Here is a 27,753-nt window from a genome sequence, read left to right as displayed (position 1 = left end):
CCTGTCTTCAGTCTCTACTTGCTGTTACATTACTTACACAAATGCCATTTAATTCTTCAGAGAAACCAGTTATGGATCATTCCTTTGTATAGCTCTTGTCCCTCCATTTAATCTGGCATTCTAGTTCTATTATACTTAAGCTTTGATTTCTTTTTCTAGCATTTCCCCTTTTTCCATCCCTACATGAACTTTAGTACCTTGTGTATAAGACCACCATTCCATTCCCAAAGTACATATATTGTGAGGAATACCTTTTGTGGTGTGACTTTGAACCTGCAATATTTCTGCCACAGCCTCTTGGGTAGCTGGGATTACAGGAGTGTGCTGGTACCTGGCTTTAAGAACTTTTCTTATGCTTTTAGCCATTACAATTTTAGATGGGAGTAAGGAAACCTTTTATAGGACTAGTACTCTGTGAACATACTCACTTATTTACAAGTGCTTTTGTTTCTTTCTCCGTAACTTGACTCATGCCACTCATTTTGCTTCAGATAATTTCTCCCATCTCTGCGCCATAAAATTCCTGCTTACTTTTAAAGGTCTGATTCAGGTGTGTCTCTTCCAATAAAGGTTTCTTATTATTAATCACAGTGAAATTTGGTTTTCTGGGTTTGATAACAATTCTGTGTCTTCCGTGACATCTATCATGTACTGCTTTTGATTATTGGAATGTGTACTAATGTATAGGAAAATATAGCAACATCCCTCTCAAGGATAGTATATAGTGTAATTTACACTGAAGTGTGCTGAAAGCTGTAAGGCCAATACAAAATACAGTTATTAAGAAGATAAAAATTGTGTTTTAGTTTGTTGTAATTTCTGCTACTTTGATAACTCTTCTATAAACATTAGCCAACGAGTAAATGATTATTTTGAAATTCATAATAGTTGTCACACTTTAATGTGTGACCAGTGCCTCACACAGACTTTTTAAAAATTTAAAATGAGAATATTTCTTATATACAAATGGCTTGATTAAGGTTTTTATAAAACCTTCCTGCCCCATCGCTGATCTTGAGACTTTTGTTCCATCTTTCTAGTTGCTGACATTGAGGATTTTCACTAATTCTTTCACCCAGATTGTGACCTACTTTTCTGTTTAGCTTACTGTTCAGACTGTTGACAGACATACCTTTGGTACTTAGCCATGATCCTCAGCTCTGCCCATTCTACTTTATGGGAGAGACAGAACTTTGTGGGGAGCCACAAAACTATGATTATCTCAGGTTTTAGGCCCCTTAAGACACCTGTTTCTAGGATCTTCCTATCGCTGCTTCCCCCACCACCCAAATTCAGGTGGTATGCTACTTAGTATTTGCCGTTTGGGAGCTAGATTGTTGTACTGAAGGTAACCATACTTCATTTAATCTGACCTTAAGCAGAAAATAAAGCTTGGATTGTATAATACTAAAGTTGGTTAGAACTCTGTAGTCTTGAGTCCTGTGATTTAGAGAAGGCTGAAATTTATTTATGTCACCTGGTTTAAAATTAGTTACTCAAGTCAGAAACTTAGTCAATATCTTAGATTTCTTCTTCTTTACCATTCCATGCACTGTATTATTTAACAACTCCTCTTAAAACTTTTTCTGCTTCTCTATATTGCTGGCTTAGTTCAGTTATGCCCTATCTCATGTTTAGAGCTATTTGAAGGTCTGTTCTCATCTGATTCCTGTCTGTAGGCCATCAATCTTTTGCCCTTCTAATTTGTCTTCCACACTGCTGCTAGTATTGACTTGATAAAATTTATATCTGATCATGTGTTTTTTTTCCTTTTTTTTAAAAAAAAAGAGAGAGATAATTTTTTAATATTTATTTTTGAGTTTTCGGTGGACACAATATCTTTTTTTTTTTTTTTTATTTGTATGTGGTGCTGAGGATCGAACCCAGCACCCTGCGCATGCCAGGCGAGCACGCTGCCTCTTGAGCCTCATCCCCAGCCCAGTGGTTTTTCTTTTTAAAACTTGTAATGGTTTCCCATGTGTGTAGATTAGTATGAAGGTTTCTTAGCATAAATTACGAGCCCCTCCCTTCATGGTCTGGCATCTCTCTATCTCTCTAGTTACTCTCCAGTCTCTTACCTCTTAATTTAACCCAAACTGGCTTCATTATTATACTTCTGTGTTGTTGTACATACTTTTTTTGACCTGTGTTGAGTTTTCACCTTATAGTTAATCTATCCTAGTCTTTCAATACTCTGCATAAAACATTTTCCTAGTTAAAGTATTCACAGACTCTTTCCCAGCTAGCATGCTTACGTCTCAGTGTTATAAGATACCTTTTCCATGATGCTTGTTATACCATAGGGTAGTTATCTGACTTCCCAGTGACTTGGGAATAGGAACTGTATCTTATTGATTACCTCAGCACCTGATTTCGTTCCTGGATGTATTAGGTGCTCAGTAACTTGTTGGGAAAAATTAATAAATAATTCTGTAAGCTGGCTTTAGCTACTAAATAAATGTTTTCCTGCAAACTAAGAGAGGGAAAGTAGGAGGACAAGCAAGTTTAGGGCAAATATTTATTCAGTTTAGGTCTTGTTGATTTTGAGTTATTGTACAACCATCAGAGATGTATTATTCATTATGAACTTGTTCATTAATGCTATATATATATATATATTAATTGAGCCAATGAAATTTTTTTGTTTGATATATACAAGACTATTCTAAAATTTACATGGAAAGGCAAAAAAGTTAGAAATCAATTACCCAATTTTAGGATTTATATAGCTTCAGTTATTAAGACTGTGTGTTATGGGTATACCTATAGACACATTGATCAGTGAGATAGTAGAGAACTCTGAAACTCACACAAATATGCTTAGCTATTTAAAAAAAAAAAAAAAATATATATATATATATATATATATATATATATATATATAATTTGTATACCTTTATTTTTTTTGTTTATTTATTTTTATGTGGTGCTGAACCCAGGGCCTTGTATGTGCTAGGCAAGCACTCTATTGCTGAGCCACAACTCCAGCCCTTAGCTAATTAAAAAAAAATTTTTTTTTTTAGTTGTAGATGGACAATAATACCTTTATTTTGTTTATTTTTATATGGTACTAAGGATCGAACCCAGCCTCACATGTGCTAGGCAAGCATTCTACTACTAAGGAACAACCCTAGGGATTGAACCCAGGGCCTCACATTGCTAATAAGTGCTCTGCCACTGAGCTGCATTCTCAGCCCAAACCAACTAATTTTTGACAAAGGCAGAAAACAGTTCAGTGGAGGGGAGATACCTTTTTCAACAGATGGTAATGAAGCAATTGGATATCCTATGCAAACAACAACAAAAACCCCAAACCTTCGAACTATGTCTCACACCTTATACAAAAATTAAAATGGATACAATGCATTGCAGACTGAAGTATAAAAAAAATCCAGATATTCGTTATTTGTCAGACGTTGTTTGCAAATATTTCCTCCTATTCTGTACACCATCTTTCCATCCTTGAAAGAGCTCTAACACAGAACAAAGTATTTAACTCAATTTATCATTTTTCCCCTCTGTAGACTTTGCTTTAGTTGCAAGTCAAATAAATCTTTGCCTATTCCTACCTCCAAAGACTGCCTTCTATATTTTGTTCTAAAGTCTTATGGTTTTCCATTTTTTACTTCCTCCACTGAAGATTATTCCATTATATAAGAATAATACCAAATATGTTCCAGATACTGTGCTAACCATTGAATATGCAATGTTGAGCAAAAATTGACAGTGTGTCAGATCTCATGACACATGGGAAGGGAAAACAGACATATTAATAAGATAATCACATTAACAAGTAAAATAATACAACCATAGTTAAGTGCTATAAAGGAGAGCTCTAAGAACTAATTATGAGAAAATTTGTCATGGTCAGGGAAGATCCAGGTAGTAAGTAGGTCAGAGAGGCTCTTTTATACTAGCTTCATGACTTTGTACAAGTGTTAAACTTTTTGTGTCTCTATTTCTTCATTGCTTATGTGGGGATAATAATAGCACCTAAGCTTTAGAGTTGTGATTATATTCAATATAAAGATTAAATGTAAATATTTAAATGTTTAATATAAATATTGAATGATTTATAAGGTGCACAGGACAGTGCTAGCATAGTAAGCTTGATTTATTAAATAAAGGGGTACTTGATCTGAGATCTGAAGAATGAGTAGGAGAGTTAATTAGATGAAGAGGAGAGGGTATCAAAGTCAGGTAAAGGGGGTATCAAAGGCAGTTGGGCAGGTGGCAGGAAAGATCCTGGTAGGATGGAGATGGAAAGATCAATGAATCTAGAGTACTGCAAGAAATATACTCTGCAAAATGAAGCTGGGAGTGGTGGTGCCAGTTTGTAATCTCAGCGGCTGAAGAGGCTGAGGCAGGTCAATAGTATGTTTGAGGCCAGCCTGGGCAACTAAAAAAATAAAAAGACTTGAGAAATAGTGCAGAAATAGTGTAGCACTGGCGTAGCATGTGTGAGGCCCTGGATTCCATCCCCAGTACCAAACAAACAAACAAAAAAACTGGGGAACTGGGCATTGGCCAGGCAGCTAGGACTTTGCTGTTAAGGACTCGATTTCCTAAGAGTGCTGGGAAATGATGAAAAGATTTGAATCCATGGAGTAGGGACAGAATACTGATCAGACTTACTGTTTGAAAAAAACTGCTGGCTTCAGTATGGAAATTAAATTAGACAGGGGCAATGTATTATATATAGATGATTAAGGAATTATTATAGTAAATTTAGCTTAATCCCTGGGGATTTTTCACAGGTTATCACTAATCTTCATATAATCAAAGAATATGTTTGCAAGTTACTGTGTATTTAATACAATGTTGTCAAATTTATTTTAAATATATTTTTTACAAAAGAGAAAGTGACTTTGCATTATTTTTCATTTTTTAATACACAAAAATTCAACTGGTTATCATTTATATAGCTTTTTGTGATTATATCTGGAAACTGAGTTAGAACCTAAAAAGATTTAATGCTGGTGTCCAGGCTTTCTTCTATTTCCTTTATGCTGTCGTATAAATTTAAATATTTTATAGAAGTATCCTTCAGTAAAAATATTTGTGCTGCTAGTGTGAACCACATGTGTAATTTAAAATTTTTTGATAGCCATTTAAAAAGGTAGAAAGTTAATAATATTAAGTTTAATGTGTTTTATTAACCCAGTATAACCTAAGACATTATTTTAATCTGTAATCAAATATAAAATTAGCAATAAGATACATGGCTTTTTTCATATTGTCTTTGAAACTTGGTAGGAATTTTATAGAGTTGATCTCTGTTTGAACTAGCCATGTTTCAAGGGCTCACTAGTCAGGTGTGGCTTATGCTTGCTGCAATGGACAATACAGTTCTTGGGTTAATAAGGGGAATGTTATTTTTTTTTTTAAGTTATCAAGTTTATAGAAATAGGTTTCTACTCAGGCCTGAGTTTAACTGGTTTATTTGGAATTGAATTGAATTCTCTTTTTATAAAGAAAAGTTTGGAGTCTTGAATGCCTCAAAGGTGTTATGAAAATATATTTTTTTAAGTTTAAAAGAGTAAAGTTTCCAATTATTACTTAGTAGTTTTTAAGGGACTTTTAGGGATGATATAGGAGGAGTATGTTGGAACTTTCTGATTGAAGCCCTGCTACAAAGAAAAGTTTGTTTAATTTAAAAGATTTCCTGATGTTGTGGAGCCTCTAGTATTCACTGAAGTATGTTATTACAAAAGCCCCTTTCTTCTGTCACGTAAAGAAGTGAAGAATAGAATTTCTGTATTATTTGCAAAATCTTAGCATATTTGCTTTGATACATCAAAATTAAAATGATTCTTGAAGTATTAATGTTTTTTTTAAAGCCTTTTGGTTATTTATGCAGAAGCCATAATGTTTAATTTGGTTGTCTTGAAGGAACTACAAAATTCTTAGCATGAACAGTTATTTTCCTATTTTAATATTTAACTATAAAACTTGCCTTAATTAACACAATCTAACAATCTCAGTATAACAGGCCATCTTTGGTAGAAGAAGCTAAAGACATTTCATAAAGCTGCAAAGCAGCAGATATTTAAGTTTTTCTTTTAATTTATGTGCTAATTTTTGGTTACTCCTCCAAGACCAGTTTAATACAGTTGCAGATATTTGTTTATTGAAAACTGAATACATTTCTCTTTTGGACTTCATTGACTGAGTGAATAAACAGTTTGACATTTATTGCCCATATATTGTGCCAGTCATTAGTTTATTTGGATCTAAGTGGGATGCTCCTGTTACAAAGAGGGGTCTAGAGTCTTTATGACTCAAAGGTGTTAGGAAATTCATTTTTTAATGCTGTGACTAGAGTCATACTCTCAAGATCTCAAGGAGCTCTCAATATGTTACTTTCTTTAAAGTGATCTATAAGGTAGGGGATTTATATCTCAAATCTCATTAAAAGATAGATATTGGGGCCGGGGTTTTGGCTCAGTGGTAGAGCACTTGCCTAGCATGTGGAGGCACTGGGTTTGATTCCTGGCACCACATAAAAATTAAAAAAAAAAAAAAAGAAAGAAAGAAAGGTATTGTGTCCATCTATAATTAATATATATATATATTTTTGGTTATATATATATGACTTTGGCTTAAAAAAAAGGGATGTTATTAGAGATATTTTCCTAAAGAGAACTAGCTATATTTTGTAATATAAATGCTTTATTATTAAAACTCTTTGAGGTTAATTATTTTTCCATGAACAGAAGGAAAACTTACTGAAAATGAGATTGCCTTAAAAAAAAACTTGTCTGTTTTTTTTTTTTTTAAGAGAGAGAGAGAGAATTTTTTAATATTTATTTTTTAGTTTTCGGTGGACACAACATCTTTATTTTACTTTTATGTGATGCTGAGGATCGAACCCAGCGCCCCGCACATGCCAGGTGAGCGCGCTACCCCTCGAGCCACATCCCCAGCCCACTTGTCTGTTTTTTTAAAAAAATATTTTTAGTTGTAGGTGGACATAATATCTTTATTTTGTTTATTTAGTTTTTTAGTTTTTTGGTGTTGGAGATTGAACCCATGCTAGGCAAGTTCTTTACCACTGAGCCACAACCCCAGACCAAACTTGGGTCTTTAGGATTAGAATTCAGTACTAGAATTTAGTGCTAGAATTGGAGTATATTTACTTTCATTTGTTATCTTTCATCTTTTGTACGCTTACTATGACCTTATCTAACCAGTCATGTTTTACAAACCTTACTGGTTTGACTGCTTTTATGATTGTCTTTTGAATGCCACATATGTACTTTTCAAGTTTATTAATAATGTCAGTACAATTGTGTTGAAATCTTATTATGATGTTGAGCAAGAATACAAATATGTTTTAAAAATTAAATTATGTATCAGCAATGTTATTTCTGGAACATAACAATAAAAACATTGTTATAGTGAATAAACTTAATATTTTTAATATAAGTATCATTTTTTGTGTGTGTGTGTGTGTGTGTGATGTTAAACTAGGTATTTGTATTATATGTTGGGAAAATGGAAAAACTATTTCATCCCCCCTTTTTTTTCCTAGATAATCAGACAGCTAAATGGAGTCTGAGCAGCTGTTCCATAGAGGCTATTATAGAAACAGCTACAACAGTATAACAAGTGCAAGTAGTGATGAGGAGCTCTTAGATGGAGCAGGTGTTATTATGGACTTTCAAACTTCTGAAGATGACAATTTGTTAGATGGTGACACAGCAGTTGGTAAGTTCAGCATTAATACTCAGTATTTATGTTCATGAGTATCTACCAATAAATATATTCATTGTTTTATTGAGACTGACTTTTTGGATAACTTTTGAAAATTGAGGTGAATACAAGTAACGTAAACAACCATTTCAAAGTATACATTTCAGTGGCATTCAGTACATTCACTGTGTTGTACAACTACCAATACTATCTAGTCCCAAACTATTTTTCTTTACCCTAAAACAAAACCCCATGTTTGGGTAAATTTTTAAATTTAAATATAATGTAAATGCAAAGAAAGGTATACAATCATTAAGTCATAGGTATATCTGTAAAGTGAATACAATTCATGTAACTATCTCTCAATCAAGAAAAAAATATATTATCGATACTCCCAGGATCCTCTTTTGGTCCCTTTTAAATTTCTAAGGTAACTATTATTTTGATTTCTGTTTAGATTAGCTTTGTAGGTATTTAAATTTGACATAAATGAAGGGGTTAAGAAGTGTAGCTCAGGGGTAGAGCACTGGCCAATCATGCATAAGGCACTGGGTTCAATCCCACTGAAAAGAAACAAAGAGTTGTTGGTGAGGTTGCAGAGTCCCTGACCCCAAGGGTCTCTTATAAGTCACCTTATCCATTTGTTCAATATATATTGTATGCTTGGTATAGCTAGGTGTTATATATAGTGCAGAAAACAAAAGGGATAATATTCAACTTTGTATAAACAGAATTATATGTATTCTTTTGTGTCTGATTTCTTTTACTTGTGTTTTGAGATCATCTATGTTGTTTGCATATAGTGGTAATTTATTTTCTTTGCCATGTGATATCCCATTGTGTAAATATACTGCAGATTTTTCATATTTTGTGATAGTTGTATATACATATGAAATGTTTTGGGCATGGGATCAAAGTTGACACATGAAATTAATTTATATACATAGCTGTGAGGTGGTATACACTATTTTTAGTGTGTCTGGCACATGAAGCTAGGTATAGAATTTTCCACTTCTGGTGTCATGTCAGTGCTGAAAGAGTTTCACATTTGGGAATATCTTAGATTTTGGATTTTTAGATTAGTGCTGCTCAAGCTGTGTAATACTTCCTGAGCTTCAGAACTCAGAAACCACAGAGTATAAAGACTCAGAGGTAGATTGTTCTGCCTAAGGTCTTGTGACTCTACCATTTATGCGAAAACTTATTTTCTGAGCTTCTAGCATTTGCATTCAAATAACTATTATTAGATTTAGTTTTATCAAAATGTTTATGATTTTATTTAAATCATATCCCTTCTGGGTGGGATATTCATAAATACTGTCTCTGGGAGAAGTATTTCAAAAGAAAAGACCTGGCAAAGTTGATAGAGAGTGACTATTCCAAAAGCTGGCTAGTCTTAACAAGACACCTCTTAGGATGAAAACACATCACAGTCTGGGATCAGGCCTTTGGTCCTACAGACACGGAACCATGGTACCATTATCATGAAACTTGAGTTCTAAGAAGTGAATTTGTATTAACTTCTTAATATAAATTTAGATCTCTATGGTTTAAACCACAAGGTAAAGTTATAGTGATAAATATATTAATATTCTATTTTATTTTAAAAAAGGATATAAACCAGTTTATAAAGATTTTACAGAATTCCATTTTTAGTGTATTTGACAATGATGGAGTAAAGGGAAAACAACTTGAGATGACATAAAATGTAGAGATGAGACTGATTTAAAAATGTTATTAAGCCAGGCATGGTGGCAATGTCTATAATATCAGTGACTTGGGAGGGTGATTCAGAAAGATCACAAGTTCAAGGTTAACCTCAGCAATTTAATGAGACTCTTACTCAAAATAAAAAATACAAAGGGCTGGGGATGTAGCTTAACAGTGGAATTCACTTGGGTTCAAATCCCCATTATCACAAAAAATAAAAATAAAAAAATGATACCAATATACTTCCTAAGAAGAGACTACAAATTTGTCTCTTAAGTTTTATAGCAACAAATGAATAGGAGAAGCTGTTTGGTTCAATGATTCATAATGTTTATAAGAAAAAATACTAACCAGTAGCTCAGCAGACACCCTATTTCTGAGCAACCTTCTTTCTCTTTTTCTGGTGACATTTTAAAGTGGTTACTGCCTAATGCATTAAACAGTGATTTTTTTTTTTTTTTTTTTTAAGGAATATGCTTGGAGTAAATAGTAGTGATTTTCACTGGGCTTTTGTTATAATATCCATCGATATCTCCTAATTCTATCACAGGATCTAATTGTACAAGGGCACCAGTTGAGCATCCCTCATCCAAAAATCTGAAATCCAAATGCTCCAAAATCTGAAACTCTTGTGAGGTCAGAAATGACGCCACAAGTAAAAAATTCCACACAATAAAACTATTTCATCCACAAAATTATTTCAAATGTTGATTAAAATTACTTCCAGGCTTTGTATAAGGTATGTTTAAAACATACTTGAATTTTTTTGTTTAGAATTGAGTCTCACCTCCAAGATTTTTCATTATGATTTTGAAAATATTCCAAAATCTGAAATAATCAGAAATTTAAAGCACTCTGGTCCCAACTATTTTGGATAATGGATATTTAGCCTGTATAGCATTGATTAGTTGTGATGGTATGGCAGAATTCATAAATATATTTTAGAGTATCTTGTAATAGATGGACTATATAGAATTTTAGGAGGTTATCAATATATATTTTGGTTTTTTGCTGAGATTTGAAAGGGGTTTTAGAATGATATCAGAAGTATTTATCCTGCTAGATTTCCTTATGAAAGAGAATAGGCCAGGCACAGTGTAGTGTATGCTTCTAATCCCAGCTATTTAGGAGATTGAGATAGGAGGATTGCAAGTTCTAGGCTAACTTGTGCAACTTAGTGAGGCACTATCTCAAAATAAAATAAAGGACTGGGGATATAGCTCAGTGGTAGAGTACTTGTTTAACATGTGGAAAGCCCTGGGTTCCATTTTATTTTTGTTTGTATTCTTGATCATTACCATTCTGCCTGGAGTGAGATGAAATCTTATTATAATTTTGATTTGCATTTCCCTGATTGCTAAAGATGTTGGACATTTTTTCATATATTTGTTGGCCATTTGTATTTCTTCTTTTGAGAAGTATCTGTTTAATTCATTTGCACACTTATTAATTGGTTTTTTTTTTTAGTGTTGAGATCTTTACATATTGTGGATATTAATCCCCTATTAGAGGAGAAGCAGGCAAAGGTTTTCTCCCATTCTGTAGGCTCTCCTCTCATTCTTTTTTTGTTTTTAATCTTTATTTTGTTTATTTATTTTTACATGGTGCTGAGGATCGAACCCAGTGCCTCATATGTGCGTGGTAAGCGCTGTGCCACTGAGCCACGACCCCAGCCCTCTCCTCTCACTCTTAATAATTTCGTTTGCTGTACAGAGCTTTTTAATTTGATGGCATCCTATTTATTGATTCTTGGTTTTATTTCTTGAGTTTTAGGAGTCTTGTTGAGGAAGTTAGTGCCAACACCAAATGATGGAGTGTTGATCCTATGATTTCTTCTAGCATTTGTAAGATTTCTGGTCTAATTCCTAAATCTTTGATCCATTTTGATTTTTTTTTTATTTTGGCTGTAGATGGACACAGTACCTTTATTATTATTATTATTTTTTTTTGTGGTACTGAGGATTGAATCCAGTGCCTCATATGTGCTAGGTAAGCAATCTACCAGTGACTACAACCCCAGGCCTCTATTTTGAGTTTTATATGGAGGGAGAGATAGGGATCTAATTTCATTCTTTTACATATGGATGTTCAATTTTCCTAGCATCATTTGTTACAAAGGCTGTCTTTTCTCCCACATATATTTTTGGCACCTTTGTTGTTAGCCTGTATTACAAACATTTAAAAAAGTAAAACAAAGCTAAGTATTCTCCAGTGTTATTCACAAAATAAGAGGCTTTGAGGAACATTTCTTCTTTTAGGCAGCAGTTCCCTAGCTTTTTATTTCCAAACTCCCTTTTTACTATTGAGGCCCCCTAAGAGCTTTTTAAAAGTGTAGGTTATAATGATCAGTGTTTACCATATTAGAAACTAAATCAGAAGAATTTAAAAACATTTAATTCAATTAAAAATAACAGTAGGGGGCTGGGGATATGGCTTAATAGTAGACCACTTGCTTAGCACGTGTGAGGCCCTGGGTTTGAATCTCAGCACCACATAAAAATAAAATAAAGATATTTTAAAAAAATAATAACAGTAGGGCTGGGGATATAACTCAGTGAAAGTTCTTGCCTAGCCTGCATGGGGCCCCAGGAAGCCCTTCAATAAACAAACACAACAAGCAAATCCCCTAACATTAATAAGGTTTAAATAAAAAACATATTTTTCAAAATAAAAAAATAAACTTATGGAAAGAATGGCATTGTTTTACCTCTTGCAAAGTGTGCCCAGGACTGGGGAGGACTGGGGAGCAGCTCTGTGGTTGAGTGCCTGTCTAGCCTATGTGAGGCCCTGGATTCTATCGCTAGTACCTGGTACTTGTGGGGTTAATCTCTAATGCCTGGTTTAATAGAAGATAGCTAGATATGTTCTTTAATCTCTTATAATGTTTTGGTTGAAATTACAAAAAAGGATAATAAAACCCAACCTTTTGTAAATATAAAGTTGGAAGAAATAATTTAATACCTTTTTCAGACTGTTGTGAATATTCTTCTTTGAAATGATACCAGAACTTGACAAGTGAAAATTTCTTAAAGGTTAATTGCAATGTGGAAACCCCATTAATGAACATTTTGTGTTCTGTTAAATTAAAATCCATTGGCTCATCTTTCACTTTTAAAGGATCCTATTACCCATTCATGACTTTATAATATGCATTAGTCATTTGGAAAAGTGATTCTTTGATATATTAGTTTCTCTAAGGCTTATATAACAAAGAACCACAGGCTGAGTAGCTTTAAACTGCATATTTATTTTCTTTCATTTAAATCACATATTTACTTTCTCTTCTGGAGTTGTCAGGGGTTGGTTTCTTCTGAGGCCTTTCCTTAGTTTATAGATAACCATCTACTCTCTATGTCTTCACATGGTTTTTCATACGTGTGTATCTGTATCCTAATCTTTTTTTCTAAAGAGGCTAATCATATTGGATTTGTACCCACCATAATGATCTTATTTACCTTAATTATCTCTTTGAAGAGTTCATTTGGACCTTATCCCCAAGTACAGTCACTTCCTGAGACATGGGGGCTAGGACTTTAAGATACGAATTTTGGGGGAACACAAGTCAACCTGCGATGACTGATCTATGCAGATCTTGCTAGTGTTCACTATTTCATTTCACAAAATCAAGAAGTCACTTTCTTTTTTTTTTTATTATTATCATCACCAATCCCATCAGAAAAGTCTGTAACTACTGGGAAGATGTTTGACTTACAGTGGTGAATGTAAGTTTCTAAAATTAAATTTTTGCTTGAAAGCTTGAATTTTGTTATCGACAACAAATACTGTCAGATATTTTACTTGAAGAGACAGGCTCATTTTATATATGCTGAGAAAATGTCTGCCAGATCTCTAGGTCTAAACAGCTATAGTTAGCTACTCCTAGCAGCATTTCTCTTAGTTTTCATTTCTTTCAATAAAAATGGTAAACTGTGACACAAACCTATAATTCCAGCTGTTTGGGAGGCTAAGGCAGGAGGATTTCAATTCTGAGGCCAGCCTGGGCAACAGAGGAAGACACTGTCTCAAACAAAACAAAACAAGACACAGAACAAACAATAACTGGTGTTCCCTGAAAAAAGTTTGCTCACAACTCAAACATTCATACAAGTGCTTTTCGTTAACATGGAATCATTATACAACAGTATGAACAAAAGTGCTATATGTATTCTTTCTATTTTGTAACATAGACTGTTAAAAAGATAGTATCCTTAAGAGTTATGACTTAATAAAATGAATATTATTTACAATTTTACCCAGGTCATTTGGAAGAGAAACTGACTTTTCCTTTTTTTTTTTTGGCAAGTACATCATGGTGAAAAATATGACTTCTAGACATTCTGATGCCTCTGCTTTGAGTTGTGCTAGATGACAGCTGTTTTAGCCACTATTGTTTTTGTACCATAATTGCAAAGGTCATGAAAAAGACAAAGAATGTTGTGGTTGGCTGAATAATGACTCCTTCCACACTCTAATTCCTGGCACCTCTAAATATGTTACTGTACGAGATAAAAAGCACTTCCTTGTGATTAAATCAAAGTTTTGAGATGGGGAGATTACATGGATTGTATGGGTAGAACTAATGTAATCACATAGGCCTTCAAAGAGAGAGGCAGGAGGATCAGTGTTAGTGGTAGACATGGTGAAGGAAGTGAGTGATTAAAGTCATACCAGGCAAATACAGTGAGTCAAACCTCTGGTAGCTGGAAAAAGCAAGGAAACCATTTTTTCTTGAGGCTTCCAGAAAGAATGCAGCCTGTAAAACATCAAAGACCAAGGAGTTTAGAAAGACATGATATCATGCTAAGTACATTGTGGCAACCTGGATTTGAGCCTGGAAGACAAGGAACATTAAGAGAAATGCTGCTAGGGGTAGGAAAGACGGTGGAATGCAGTGGTCATCGTTACCCTAAGTACATGTATGAAGACACGAAGGATGTGACTCTACTTTGTGTACAACCAGAGATATGAAAAATTGTGTTCTATATGTGTAATATGAATTGTAATGTATTCTGCTGTTATATATAACAAAATTTAAAAAAAGAGAAAAGCTGCTGAAATCCAGGTAAAGTCTAGGGTTTACATAATAATTATATTCCACCATTAGTATTTTGACAATGTGCCATGGAAATATAAGATGTTAATAATTGGGGAAAATCAGTAGATATTCAGGATCTTTCTGTACTACCTGTGCAACTTTTTGAAATCTAAAGTTCATTTTAAAAATGGAGTTCACTTTTATATAATAAGAGCAAAATGTGCTTATTATAGAAAATATTGGTGATAAAGAAAAATATAAGGTAGAAGACAATCCTGCCATGCAGGGGTAACCAGTTTTTTTTTTAAAACTTTATTCTATGCATATTCCAGTCAACAGTAATTATTAGGTTACTTTATGGGCCAGACAACAGGATAAGTGCTTGGGAGAGAGCAGTGAAGAAGAATGATATGGGTCTTTGTGTTAGGGAGCTTACACTGTAATGAGAGAAAACCATTAAAATATATAAATAATCCCCCCGCTCCCCAAAATTATAATATTACAATTATTGTGATATAGTAAGATATTTAATGTGAGAACAAGTAAGTGGGGGAACCTAAGATATGATTATTTAAGGTGAGGACTGAAAAATGAGTACAATTCAGACAGGTGAATGAGGGAGGCAGTGAATGGAGGCGCTGGGACCTGGGTCTATAGAGTGCAGTTTGCAGGCACAGGGAGCAGCTTGAGAGAAGGCACTCAGGTACGAACAAGTTTGAAACTTGAGAGAAAGGTGGCTGGAGTGCAGAGAATGGGAATTAGAAAGGAAAGGATTGAGGCTGAAGAGGGAATTAAACAAGGTCCAAATCATGTAAATTAAAGTTTTGGACTTTTTTTCTGAGAGTAATGAGGAATCGCTGAGACTATGGAGGTAAAAGTAATAATTCTGAAGAGAGACAGTGATGTTCAATGTTTTGAAAATTGATGGTAGAATTATTGTTAAAGATAAAAGTTCAAATGTTCCTAAGACTACTGGAGTTGATTGCTTTCTATGAATAAGGAAGCTCTTTGATATCATTTCAGTTTAAAGTGCTAATAAAATAATCCAAGAGTAGCTTTTTAGTAAACATAATATTCTTGTATGTGGATTTATAAGCAAAAAAAAAAAAAAATCTGATAGTGTAAAGTTATGGTATCCAAGAAAGGGATTCTGAGTTAGAGTAATTTGATTTTGCCTCCAGTGTTTTAAAGATTATGTTTTGTCTTCAGTAGATGACAAGATGATTTTAGTTGTATTGTTTTATTTGGCATCTATGGATAACATTGGTTGTATGTTCTAATGAATGAGATATTTGGCTACATGTCAGATTTTAAACTCGAATTTGACAACAAACTCTTTTAGAAAGTATGAAATCAATACACTGTGAATCTTTAGTAAAGGGTGTTTTAGAAATTCATAAAATGAAGTTAACAAACACCACTGCTACCATTTAATGGCTGGCTGTTGGGAAAAGGTCAAAACTATTTCACATGGTTTACCCAGGGTTATTTTTAGAAATAATTCCAAAGTTCATCTGATACTTGTTCTAAGCAAGGCTGTGTTCTTCATACATTTGATACCCTTCACATTCTATTGCCAACTACCTTATAAACATTTCCTGCACCTGTATCTCCATACTGCTTCAGCGAGCAGCCTACTTAACCTGCTTAATATATGTGGAAGTAGGGGACTGCCCAAAGTTGTGTGCTTATATGAGTAAGGTAATGCATTTAGGGAAAATTAACCCATACTAAGCTTATGAAATGTTGTGATTCAGGATGTTTCAAAAGCACTAGGAAAAAGATAATGAGACTTAATATTGATAAACTGGTGCTTTCATAAAATCAGCCAAAGATTGCAGTGGTAAGCTAATCAACTACTGTGGAGTATCATTTGAAGTCATTGGAAAGAAGTGAGCTTAATTTTTATTAAGACTATGTAGAACCTGATGATTTGTACCTCAAATATTATCTGCAGTTATTCCCATTACTCTGGAAAAAAAATTAAAAAGGTCCAAAGAAAGCTAACTAAAATTAAGTAAATGAAGATAGTGTGTGTGTGTGTGTCTGTGTGTTTTGTACACTCTGCCTGTCTCCCTTGAATGTAATGATGTAATGAATTAACTTCTTTTTTTGGTGCGTGTATGCTATTACATAAGACAGTACCTAAGAACTGTCCTTGAAAAAGTTACCACTTAGAGGAAATTTCTTAGAAGCAGTGTTTAGAAGAAATTTAAAGTCAGCGTAGATACTCGATGAATCTTGTTACCTGCAACTGATTGAGACTTAGATTACATATACTGTTTAAGAATAAGATTATTACTGGCTCCAAAATAAAAGATTAAGCTAAAGGAAAAATAGAAAGAGAGGGAGAAGTTTCTAACTCTTAAGACTTGAATTGTGACATAGCACACATCAGAAAATCCATAGAACACAATTTTACAGTTTCATAAAACAAGCATCTCTGCAGCCCTCCCAGGTAATAAAGCATAGCCATATTCCAAAAGTTTCCTGCGTGTGCCTCCTTGATCATGATACCTTCCTTTTCTTCTAGAGGTAGTTTTCTCTTTGTAAATCACTTTATTGCTTTACTTTATGATTTGATCATCTGTGCATCTTAAAAGAATGTAATTTAATATTACCAGGTTTTGAAGCTTAAATAGATGGAATCATTTGATGTATATGCCTTTGTTTCTTGCTTTTATGCAATGTAGTTTTTAAGAATCATATGCAAGTATTGCCATCTATGATTTTGTTCTAAATTGTATCATTTTTAAATGAATATGCTACAGTTTGCTCATTCATTTTATTTTTGATATATCTTCAAGTTCTTAACAGTTTTTGGTAGTTACAAGCAACGCTACTTTGTAAATTATGCATGTATCCTGGAGTATAAGTGCAAAAATTAAAAAGGTCCAAAGAAAGCTAACTAAAATTAAGTAAATGGAGTGTGTGTGTGTGTGTGTGTGTGTGTGTGTTAGGGTTTCATTTGTCCTAGGTGAGACCTAATTGGGTCATAGATTGTTTTCCATAGTCGTATTCTAGTATTCACTTAGACTAAGAATGTATGAAAGTGTTTATTGCTCTATATTCACCAACTACTCAATATTGTCAGATGCCTAATTTATCATGGATTCTAATTGTGGTTTTAATTTGCATGTTCTTGGTAGCCAAAGAAGTTGAATATCTTTGCTTACTAGCTATTTGGAAATCCTCTCTAAGAGGACATTTGCCCATTTTCTGTTGAAATGTGTATCTTTAAAGATTTGTACTTCTTTGTTTTATAGACCCAGACTTTTTATTGAGTAATGGTGCTGTAAATGATCTTCTGTGTTGTGGATTGCACTTTACCCTGATAATGGACGTATTATGAACAGATGTTCTTAATTGTAATGTGTTCTTATGTATTAATCACTTGCTTTGTTGTTATTGTTTTTGTTGTTGGTTTTTGGTACCTGGGGTTGAACACAGGAATGCTTTATTGCTGAGCTACCTCCCAATTCCTTTTTATTATTTTTTTTCATTTTGATATGGGGTCTTGCTGAGGCTGTCCTTGAACTTGTGATCCTTCTGCCTCAGCCTCCCAAATCAAGGGGATTACAGGCACGTGACCTTCTGCCCACCACTTTTGTTTTAATTAAGAAAAAGATATTCATATCCTAAAGTCATGAAGATGTTTTCCTATATTATTTTGTAAGAGCTTTATTTGCATTGTATGTTTAGGTCAATAATCATCTTAATGTATTTGTGTGTGGGGTGTGTGTGTGTGAGGGTGTATTTAATTTTTTTTGGTATATATATGGACAGTTATCCTTTTATCAATTACTGAGAAAATATTTTTTTTCCAGTCTTGTACAGTGTTACCTCTGATCTATATGAAGGACCCGAATATAAGATGATCTATTTCTATACTCCCTATTCTATACTATTAGTTTATTTTTTTGTCCCAATAATTTTTATTTATGTCTTCTTGTACTGCTGATTCTAATCCTCCCTTCTCCCTTCTCCCTCCACCACCCCTCCTTTCCCTTTTCCCTCTTCCTTTTCCTTCCCATCTCTCTACTCTCTTCCTTCCCTCATTCATCTGCACTGTAGATTTTTCATTAGTCTTTTCAATAAATCAGTTTGCCTTTATTTTTCTATTATATACCTGTTTGGTTCATTAATTTCTAATCTTATTTTGTTCTACTTTCTTTGGGTTTATTTTGATGATTTTTTTTTTCTAATTTCTTGGTTAGCTTCTAAGTTTTAAGCATTCTTTTCTGGTAAATTTATTAAAGCTATAAGTTGCCCTCTAGATACTGTTTTATTTTTTATGGCATAAACCTTTATTATCATTATCACTAATTTAAAAACATTTCAAATTTGTATAACAATATATATTTTGACCTATGGATGACTTACAAGTGCAGTTAATAATTTCCAAACTGATGAAGAGTTTCTGGTTATTTGTATAGATTGAACCCAGGGCCTTGAGCATGCTAGGCAATCACCACCAACCTATATCCCCAGCTCTTTTAAAAATTTTATTTTATTTTTAATACATGGTTTCACTAAGTTACCCAGGCTGTCCTTGAACTTGAAATCTTTCTTCCTTGACCTCCCATGTAGCTGGAATTGACAAGGAGTGGGCCACTGCAGCTGGCTGGTTAAGTTTTTAATTGATTTATTATATTATTATGCTGTGGTGAGAGAATATACATTGTATAATTTCAATAAATTGAAATTTTTTTTCAGCTTGCATGGTGGCTCAGGAAAAAGGCCAATTTTTATAAATGTTTCCTATCTGCTATGAGAAAGAGAATGAATGTGTATGTTTTTTTTTTTTTTGGTTATGGTGTTTTCTAATACCCATTGGGTAAAGTTTGTTACAGTCTTATGAAATCATCTGTTTTTCCTTTCTGATTTTTCTCCTTGTTTCAAAATTTAGTATTTGCTAGTGAGGTGTTGAGACTTTTCACTGTATTTATAGATTTGCCTACTGATACTTGTCATTTTGTCTGTTTTTGCTTTATATACTTTGAGCTCATGATAGTAAGTTATATCTTCTTTGTGAATGGAATGATTTTTATTTTTTAAATGATTTTTTAAATTTCCACTTACACTTTCCCCCTTAATGTTTACTTTGATATTACTCCCTGATTTTCTTTGAATTAATGTTTGCATGTTATACTTTTTTAGAAATCCTTTTACTTTTTGCTTACATGTTTTAGTTGAGACATAATCACATAGTTGGATTTTAAAATTCCGGGTTAAATGTATTTATCATTTAATTGGAGCATTTGTTTCATTTACACTTAATGTAAATATTGGTATGTGGGTTTAAATATTTCTAAAAATTAGAATTCTTCGTTCTTCTTTTGCTTAGTCCTTGAACCAGCTTGAGTTTATGTGTGAGTATATTTGACAAATTCCTTGAAAATGAATTGTTTAGGTATAAAAAATAACTATTTTTTTTGGTTCTAATTTTGAAAAAGTGATTTTTATGTGATGTTTATGAAAGAAAACTTTGTTTTTAATCCTCTGATACCAGACAGCCATGTTAAGAATTAAAATCAGGGCTGGGGATGTGGCTCAAGCGGTAGCGCGCTCGCCTGGCATGCGTGCGGCCCGGGTTCTATCCTCAGCACCACATACAAACAAAGATGTTGTGTCCACCGAAAACTACAAAATAAATATTAAAAAAAAAAAGAATTAAAATCATTTATGTGTATGAGGTATGAATATTGCAAAACTTTTTTCTTTTTGATGCTGGAATTTAACCTCGGTCCTTGTGCATATGCTTTACCACCGAGCTATATCTCCAGTTCCTAAAACTATGTTTTATTTTAAAATTTATTTTTTTGGTTTGTGTATTTTCAGGATTCTTAACTGTTCTTTCTTTCATGCTATAATAACTTTGTAGCTACATGTGTAGTTTGCATTGATTTTCTTCCTTGAAGGTTTTGCTTTGTCTCTCCCCCCAACCACCAACTTTTTAAGTTTTCAGATCTTTTTCTTAGGAAAGAGGACTTGACAACGCAGGTTAAAGTATAATGCCACATTATGTGTGCAGATATAAATCTGCAGCACCCACTTACCATTGTGATCTGTGGGATTTCACCTGCTGCTTCCAGTGAAGATTTTAGTTTTAGAAGTGAAAGATATAATTTTTTAAATTGACATTTATCTCATATAAGTGCTTTTAATTTATAAAACCATTTAAATATTTTCACTATAGAAAATCTTAAAGTATAGAGATGAGTAGTGTTGTACCTTCTTATCTTCATTACTTAGCTTAAATAATAATTCATGCCAATTTTGTTTCATCTCTATTCTCCTTATTTTAAAATAAATCTGAAGTATTTCATATAAGTGGATATATGCACATATATATTTCATTATGTGCTTGTAAAAGATCAAGGTTCTTTTAAAAACTATTATCTAAAATAGAAATGGTTCCTTAAAATCAAATGTTTCACAATTCTCCAATTGTTGCACTAAAAATTATACATTAAAATTGATATATCTTTCAGTCTTTTTGTTTGTTTGTTTTATTTCTAAACTTTATAAGTTCCCTACCCTTTTCTCTCACTACTTATTTGTTCCTACGTTCAATTTTCCTGATTGCATTTTTTGGGCTGTCATTTAATATGTTTCTCTGTCCCTGTATTTTCTGCAAATTGCTAGTTAGATCTAAAAGGAAAGAGAAGGGCTAGGGTTGTGGCTCCGTGGTAGAGCACTTGCCTAGCATGTGTGAGGCATTGGGTTCAATTGTCAGCACCGCATATAAATAAATGAATAAAATAAAGGTTCATCAACATCTAAAAAAAATTTAAAAAATAAAAGGAAAACATATTTTTAAATATAAATATCTCTTAAAACTAAGTGGTATATTTCTTGAATCTTTAGAATTATAAGGAGCTTAAAGCATTATGATGCTCTTGTCATCTATCCTTACCCCCCTGGTTTTCAGATAATGGTAACACATCCTGGAGAGGTTGTGGTTTATGAAGAATCCCATGTCTAGTTGAGGTTAGAATCTAGAGTCTTTTGAAGATAGAAATATCCTTTCTTGAAATCTTTTTAAATATTTTGTTTTAGTTGTACTTGGACACAATACCTTTATTTTATTTTTCTGGGGTGCTGAGGATGGAACCCAGTGACCGGCACGTACTAGGTGAGCGCTGTACCACTGAGCCACAACCTCAGTCCCTTCTTCTGAATTTTTAAGTCCTACATGTGCTACCATTTCAGTGTTTTGGATTTTTCAGTATTAATCCTGAGCATTTCCCCCAAGCTAGCACAAAACTTCATGAATTTGTCATCTGCTCTCCTGCTTTAACCTCACTTTATTGTAATTCTGTTATCCTGGGTCATACCTACTCTGTATCAAAGTCCTGTTTGCCACACCTTCCAGTGTACCTTGTACTTTTCTAAAGTGTGACTGGAACACATTTTAACCTAAGTCATGATTCTTTTACTCTGAGAGAAAGTGATATTATGGACCCCATAAGCATGGGAAATTTGCTAACTCATGGAATTTTTAAAAATTTCACACTTACTGTTACAAAGTAATATATTTTGTTTTACAAAATTAAAGTGATGTGGAATTATTTAAACACTGAATGCAACCCCACCTGCCTACTTCTTCCTCATTCCTCATGATAACAATTATGAGGTTTGCTTGCCTCATTAAAAAACTAACTCTGGGGGCTGGGGTTGTGGCTCAGGGCTAGATTACTTGCCTAGCACGTGTAAGGTGCTGGATTTGATCCTCAGCACCACATAATAAATACATAAAATAAAGGTATTGTGTCCAACTACAACTAAAAAATTTTTTTAAAAATTAACTATACAAATACAAGTACAATTATCTATATCACACGTACACATGATTTTTTATCTTTAAAAATAAATATATTTGCAAAACTTGTACTTATATGTCATTGTCAATAGTTTTTACAGGAAGAATATTCTCTTTTTAGTTAGTACTAGCTGTCATTTTCATTCTTTATGACCAAGTTGTAGATCAGGAAAAACAAGTTTGGATAGTACCTACCAATACCAGGAAAACTTGTAGGTAGGTTTTCCATTTTATGTAAAGTCATGTAAGAATGTAAATAATGTCATAAAAAAAAGAAATCATTTACAGATGTCCATAGAATATCTTTTTAGAAATTTTTATGGTTAAAAAACACACACCAAAGAACCACAAATGACCAAATTTATATTGTGGTAATTTAGTAAAATTAACTCTGTCAAAGATTTCCTGGTCCAAACAAAACAAAAAACTGTTTCCAAGAAAGTTTGAAAAACATAGGGGATTCTATCACTTTATTTCCTGTCATAAATGTGAATAGTTAGCATCAGGATTAAATGGAATGTTCCTGTGGCAATAATTCTAGTTTATATTCCTTTCCTGGAACCATGTCTCCCAGTCTCTAGTGGGATTTTTCAAGAAGTTCTATTTATCTGAAGGTTCATATTTTTTGGAATTTAGAAGCCTGTTTCATTTATAAAATTGAAAGAAAAATTTTAAAAAGACTCCAAATAACTAAAATGTACTAGAAAGGTCAGATAGAACTTTCCTCTTTTACTGCTTTCTAAAGTCTGTCTTTCCTTCTCTTACCTGCAATTTTCATATATTCATGTTGAGTTGGAATGGTTGTCTCATTCAATACTAAAGAAAACAAAATTTTTTAGAAATTTCCTGAGTTCTATGAAATTCTTTCTATGGACAATCCTTTTAATTTACTGGCACTATATAAATATAGGCATTTCAGAAGGAGAATACTCCATTTTAAAGAAATCATCTTAGAGGTAGCTATAAATTTTTGAACTGTGATTGAAAATGAGCATCAGTTTTGTTTGGATTAGTTTTAAATAAAACTTTATTTCTTACTTTGTGATGTTATAAAATTTTCTAGCAGAGAGGCAATTGGAGTACTTTGAAACATTTTCTACTACAAGCCTTTTAAGAAGCACAAAGTCTGTGAGATAGGAACAAAATGGGTAGGTAGGAGAGAGAGGAAAATCTCCTGCTTAGTAAATCCTTTTTTTTTTTTTTTCATACTTTCCACACACAATAGTTAAGTTACTTAGTATGTTGATAAGAAGTTTCTCCTTTCTCCTCCAAAGATAGAATGTCTACTGGTTAGTTCCTTGAAGGAAACCAGAAGCTGCTGGAGAGGATTAGTAAATGAGATAAATCCCTCAATTTACAGTTATTCAGTCTTTTAAATCTTAAGTTGAAGACTGTGGTACATTTTAGCCAATCAAGAATACACTTAAAACCAAGTTTTAAGTGAGAAACCTTTGGTATGTTTTAGTTTTTTTCATTGTTATGACTCTTACGACATTACTGAATAAAATTAGTACATTTATATTATAAAAGTGTACAATATTATTGCAGTGTCGCTTTCATCTGCATTAGAAATGAAAAGGGTCATTGTCTTCATCTATAATCTCCTTTTTATGTCTATTAAATATTTTGTTCTCCTTATGTTTATTTTAAAAAGAAAGAATGTTTATATTGTCTTACTCCAGTTGCAACCAAAGCTATTGAGGTTATATTGTGAGTACTTTCAAATTCTCGGACCAGTTTTGTCTGTTATAGTTGGCGCTTAGTCATCATCACACGTAGCAGGACCTGATTAAGAAGGCTGTTCCGCCTCTAAGCCTTGCTAGATTGTAGCCACTAGCAACCAGGCTGCAATAATTTCCCTTTGATGACATCATCCACTGTGGAAGAACCCAGTTGCTTCAGCCAGTCGGAACTACAGTTCTAAACCCTCATCAAATATGGCATCTCCCTTCCCTGCTGCAGCAGGGGTGGGAAAAATGCCACTGTCTTTTTAAGCTAGCAGCGTTCTTTTTCTTTTTCCTTTTTTTTTTCTTTTTAAAAATTCTAATCATGGATGCTTCTTCTGATCCCTATTTGCCTTATGACGGGGGAGGAGACAATATTCCCCTGAGGGAATTACATAAAAGAGGTAATACCATCCCCTTGCTATGAATCCTCTGTTGGTATGTTTTGCATGCTCCTGGGCGGTTCTCTAGCTTAAACAGGTTCTCTCGTTTGTCCTTTAAATGCTGCAGTATGTTGTTTAGTTGCCCAGGGTTGTTGGGGGGAAATGCAGTCTCCCGAACGGTTCTGTTGTCGTCCCGATTGTTTTCTCTGTGCAGATTAGTACTGCTTCAGATCACATTGGGCTCCGACTCCATCTTCTGAGTGAAAATCCTCTTTCTGTTTAACTATGAAAATGAATTAAGCTGCTTTTACAGCTAAAGTCGTATTGGTTGCCACCTAAAAGTAATGTTTTTCTTCCTTCAGAAAACTTGTGTTTCCTTTAATTTACTCAGAGAAATAAAGTGTCTGTGTACTGCTAAATTTCAGCTTCTGCCAATTGCCATGTAGATTTACTGCAAAGTAAAATTATAGTAAAAGCTCTTAGTTACATTTTAGAACATTTAGAAATGGCAATAAAGATGAACAAATTTTTATATTAACATTGTTCATTTAATATGGATTTAGGTAACTTGCATGTACTACATTGTTTTCCACAGGTATCTTATAAAATTTGGTATGAATAAAACACATTTAGGGTGATTTTTGCACATCTGAAAAAAACACATCTGGGAGTTACTAAAGAGGTCCATGTTTACTTTACTGCTATCCTTTGCAATTTTAACAGCATTTGTATAAAATAGAAAAGCACCCCGTGCTTGTGTAAATCTTTTGGCAGGCACTGCTGCTGTCTCCTTAAAATTAATTGCATGCTAATTAAATTCCTCTTTTATTCATTTTTTTTAAATTGATACTTTAAAAAATTGATTGACATTTGTTGTTCTAGAAGAAAAATCTCTTACCTAGATAACTTTGTTTATGAGACCTATTAGTTTGAATTACTGCATGACATTATAAACTTACTTCATGGTTTTACCCAAACTTTTATTTATGAAGAAATAAGGAAGTCATGATTTTCTTGTGTATATTAGCCTGCTTTATTTAAAATAACTTTGTATCTTTATAACAGTTTTAAATCCTACTAGAATTTATGATATTTTCTACAAATATTTATTGGTTGCATTGTGTGTACTAGACATTATTTTAGGCTCTGAACAGTTGCAGCATTATTTATCCTGAGGAATTCTGTAGTTAACAAGAGATTGCTATTTTATATTTTGAGAAAAATTCTGTAGAGATCACTTTACATGTATTGTGCTTTCTCCGAGTTGCCTTTATAAAATTTCAATATATATGTAAATATGTTAATACACTTGAGGAAATACCTTCAGGTATAAAGATGAAAATAATTTCTGCTAATCTCACCACCCAGGGATATTTTTTTCTGTTATAATTCATAATGAGGTGATGATATATTTTTCTTTACCCTATATTTCCATGCTCTATTCCCACTTGTGTTAAGAATTTCTTTGAACAGGAAGCAAGGTGAATGAATAATGATTGTTTAAATGTCACATTATTTGCTAATTCAACTGTAAAAGCAGACAGGCAAGTTTTCTCTGTGCTGTTACAACATCCGCTTGTTAATGTTGATAAACTAGAAGGCTTGAGCTTGAGAAATTTAAATTCCACGTGTGAACCCTGATGGGCATTAATAGAACTTACTAATAAACTCTGTAAAATATATAATTAACGAAAAACAAGTCAAAACATTTGTGAGAGAAAGCATGGTCATCGCCATAATAAAAGGTTTTTATTTCTATTATATTTTCATAAATAATTCTTTTAAGAATCATGCTTAGGGACTAAATTGACCCCACTCTACCCACTCTAGGCAGCTCACATAGAGGAACCTATCAATATAAAGTAATTTTTCTTCTTTTTTTTTGGGAAAGCAACATGTACTTGTGGATCAGTCAGTTATGAGTTTTGTTTGACTGTACTGTATTACCTAGAGCATACTATCGTGTCCTAGTTTCTATGGGTAAGAGGTGGTAGTCTATAATATATGATTCATTGAAGCCATGGGTCAACACAAAGGAACTGGTAATGTGTAGTTTGGCAACTAACATGAATCAAGAAAATGAATCAAGGACTGGGGTTGTGGCTCAGTAGTAGAGCGCTTGCCTAGCATGTGTGAGGTACTGGGTTCAATCCCTAGCAACACACACACACACACACCAAACAAAACAAAACAAAATAAAAAACCTAAAGAAACAAAATAAAGCTATTATGTCAATCCACAACTAAAAATATTTAAAAAAAATGAATCAACTTCCCTATGAGGACAAAACTGCAATGATTAAAAACAGATCTTCAGGCTGATAAAGAGTGAAGAGACAGATAATCAAAGTATAAATTTGCAAAGATTATCAATAAATTAAACATGGATTTGTTTTCTAAAAACCTGCATGCTAAAGCTGAGGCTTATCTTTATTGGGTAAACTAGTACTGTACCAGTTTTTTCTTTCCTTGTCTTTTTTCTTTTCTTGTCATCCCTGGGAATTGAGCCAGGATGCTTTGCCACTGAGCAAACTCTTTTTATTTTTTATTTTGAGACAGGGTCCCACTAAATTGCTTAGGGCCTCACCAAGTTGCTGAGGCTGGACTTGAACTTGTGATCTTCCTGCCTCAGCCTCCCAAGTCACGGAGATTACAGGTTTGTGCCACTGTGCCCAGCCTATACCAGTTTTCAAGGTGAGATGGTAAATAATGAAACTTTTATCCAAGTGAATTATATATATATATATATATATATATATATATATATATAAGCTAGATGTATAAGTAGTTTCAAACTATGATTGCTATTGATAGATTAGAAATTAACATTACATTTTAGAAATAGCCATCTTTGGGGGTAGTAGATTTCCTATACAGAACCAATCAAGCTACCTCATACACTTTCTCTTCCTTTTTTGTCAGGGGACTAACCAAACCAAAAAAAAAATTGATTTGTTTGGACTGTTGTTAGTTTTATTTAGTACTCTTGACTTTCTTCTTTTGTTCATTAAGTTTAAAGTAGTTTTGGGGATTGAATTCCTTTCTTTTACCAAATCCTTATGATGGATCTTTGGGCCTTGAGCCTCCATATTTACTCCATGAAGAGATGTTTTTTTGGTGGTCTTAAGAATTGAACTTGGCCTAACACATGCTAGACAATATTATAATACTGAGATAAACCCCCAGGCCCATACAAATCCTTTAAAACTTATTTGAATCGTTTTTTTTTTTAAACTTTTTTTCTTATTTATTTATATAAATAGTTTTACAAATGAATGCCAGATTTGTTACTACACATTTGGTTGAAAAGACATTTTCTCATTGACTTGCCTTTGCCTTTTTGTTGAAAATTTATTGACTACATATATGTGGACCTTTTTTT

The 27,753-nt window shown here is 33.2% G+C and overlaps 1 protein-coding gene across 4 annotated transcripts in view; it reads left to right on the top strand.

Annotated features, from left to right (window-relative positions):
* Window positions 1–27,753, top strand: part of Clcn3 (chloride voltage-gated channel 3) — an 81,199-nt gene that overhangs the window by 5,431 nt on the left and 48,015 nt on the right. For 2 of the 4 annotated variants that reach the window (XM_015486225.2, XM_015486223.2), the window contains exon 2: window positions 7,535–7,710. In XM_015486225.2, coding sequence (XP_015341711.1) covers window positions 7,551–7,710 — 160 coding nt within the window. In that variant the 5' untranslated portion in view covers window positions 7,535–7,550. Of the gene's footprint in view, window positions 1–7,534; window positions 7,711–24,085; window positions 24,394–27,753 lie in introns of those variants that run through there. The other 2 variants (XM_015486224.2, XM_015486226.2) reach the window with 2 other exon arrangements.

The sequence above is a fragment of the Marmota marmota genome, unplaced genomic scaffold, assembly GCF_001458135.2.
Source record: "Marmota marmota marmota unplaced genomic scaffold, marMar, whole genome shotgun sequence".
Classification (NCBI taxonomy): Eukaryota; Metazoa; Chordata; class Mammalia; order Rodentia; family Sciuridae; genus Marmota; species Marmota marmota.
The sequence above is the reverse complement of the archived record's forward strand: the minus strand, read 5'-3'. Positions and strand labels throughout refer to the sequence as shown.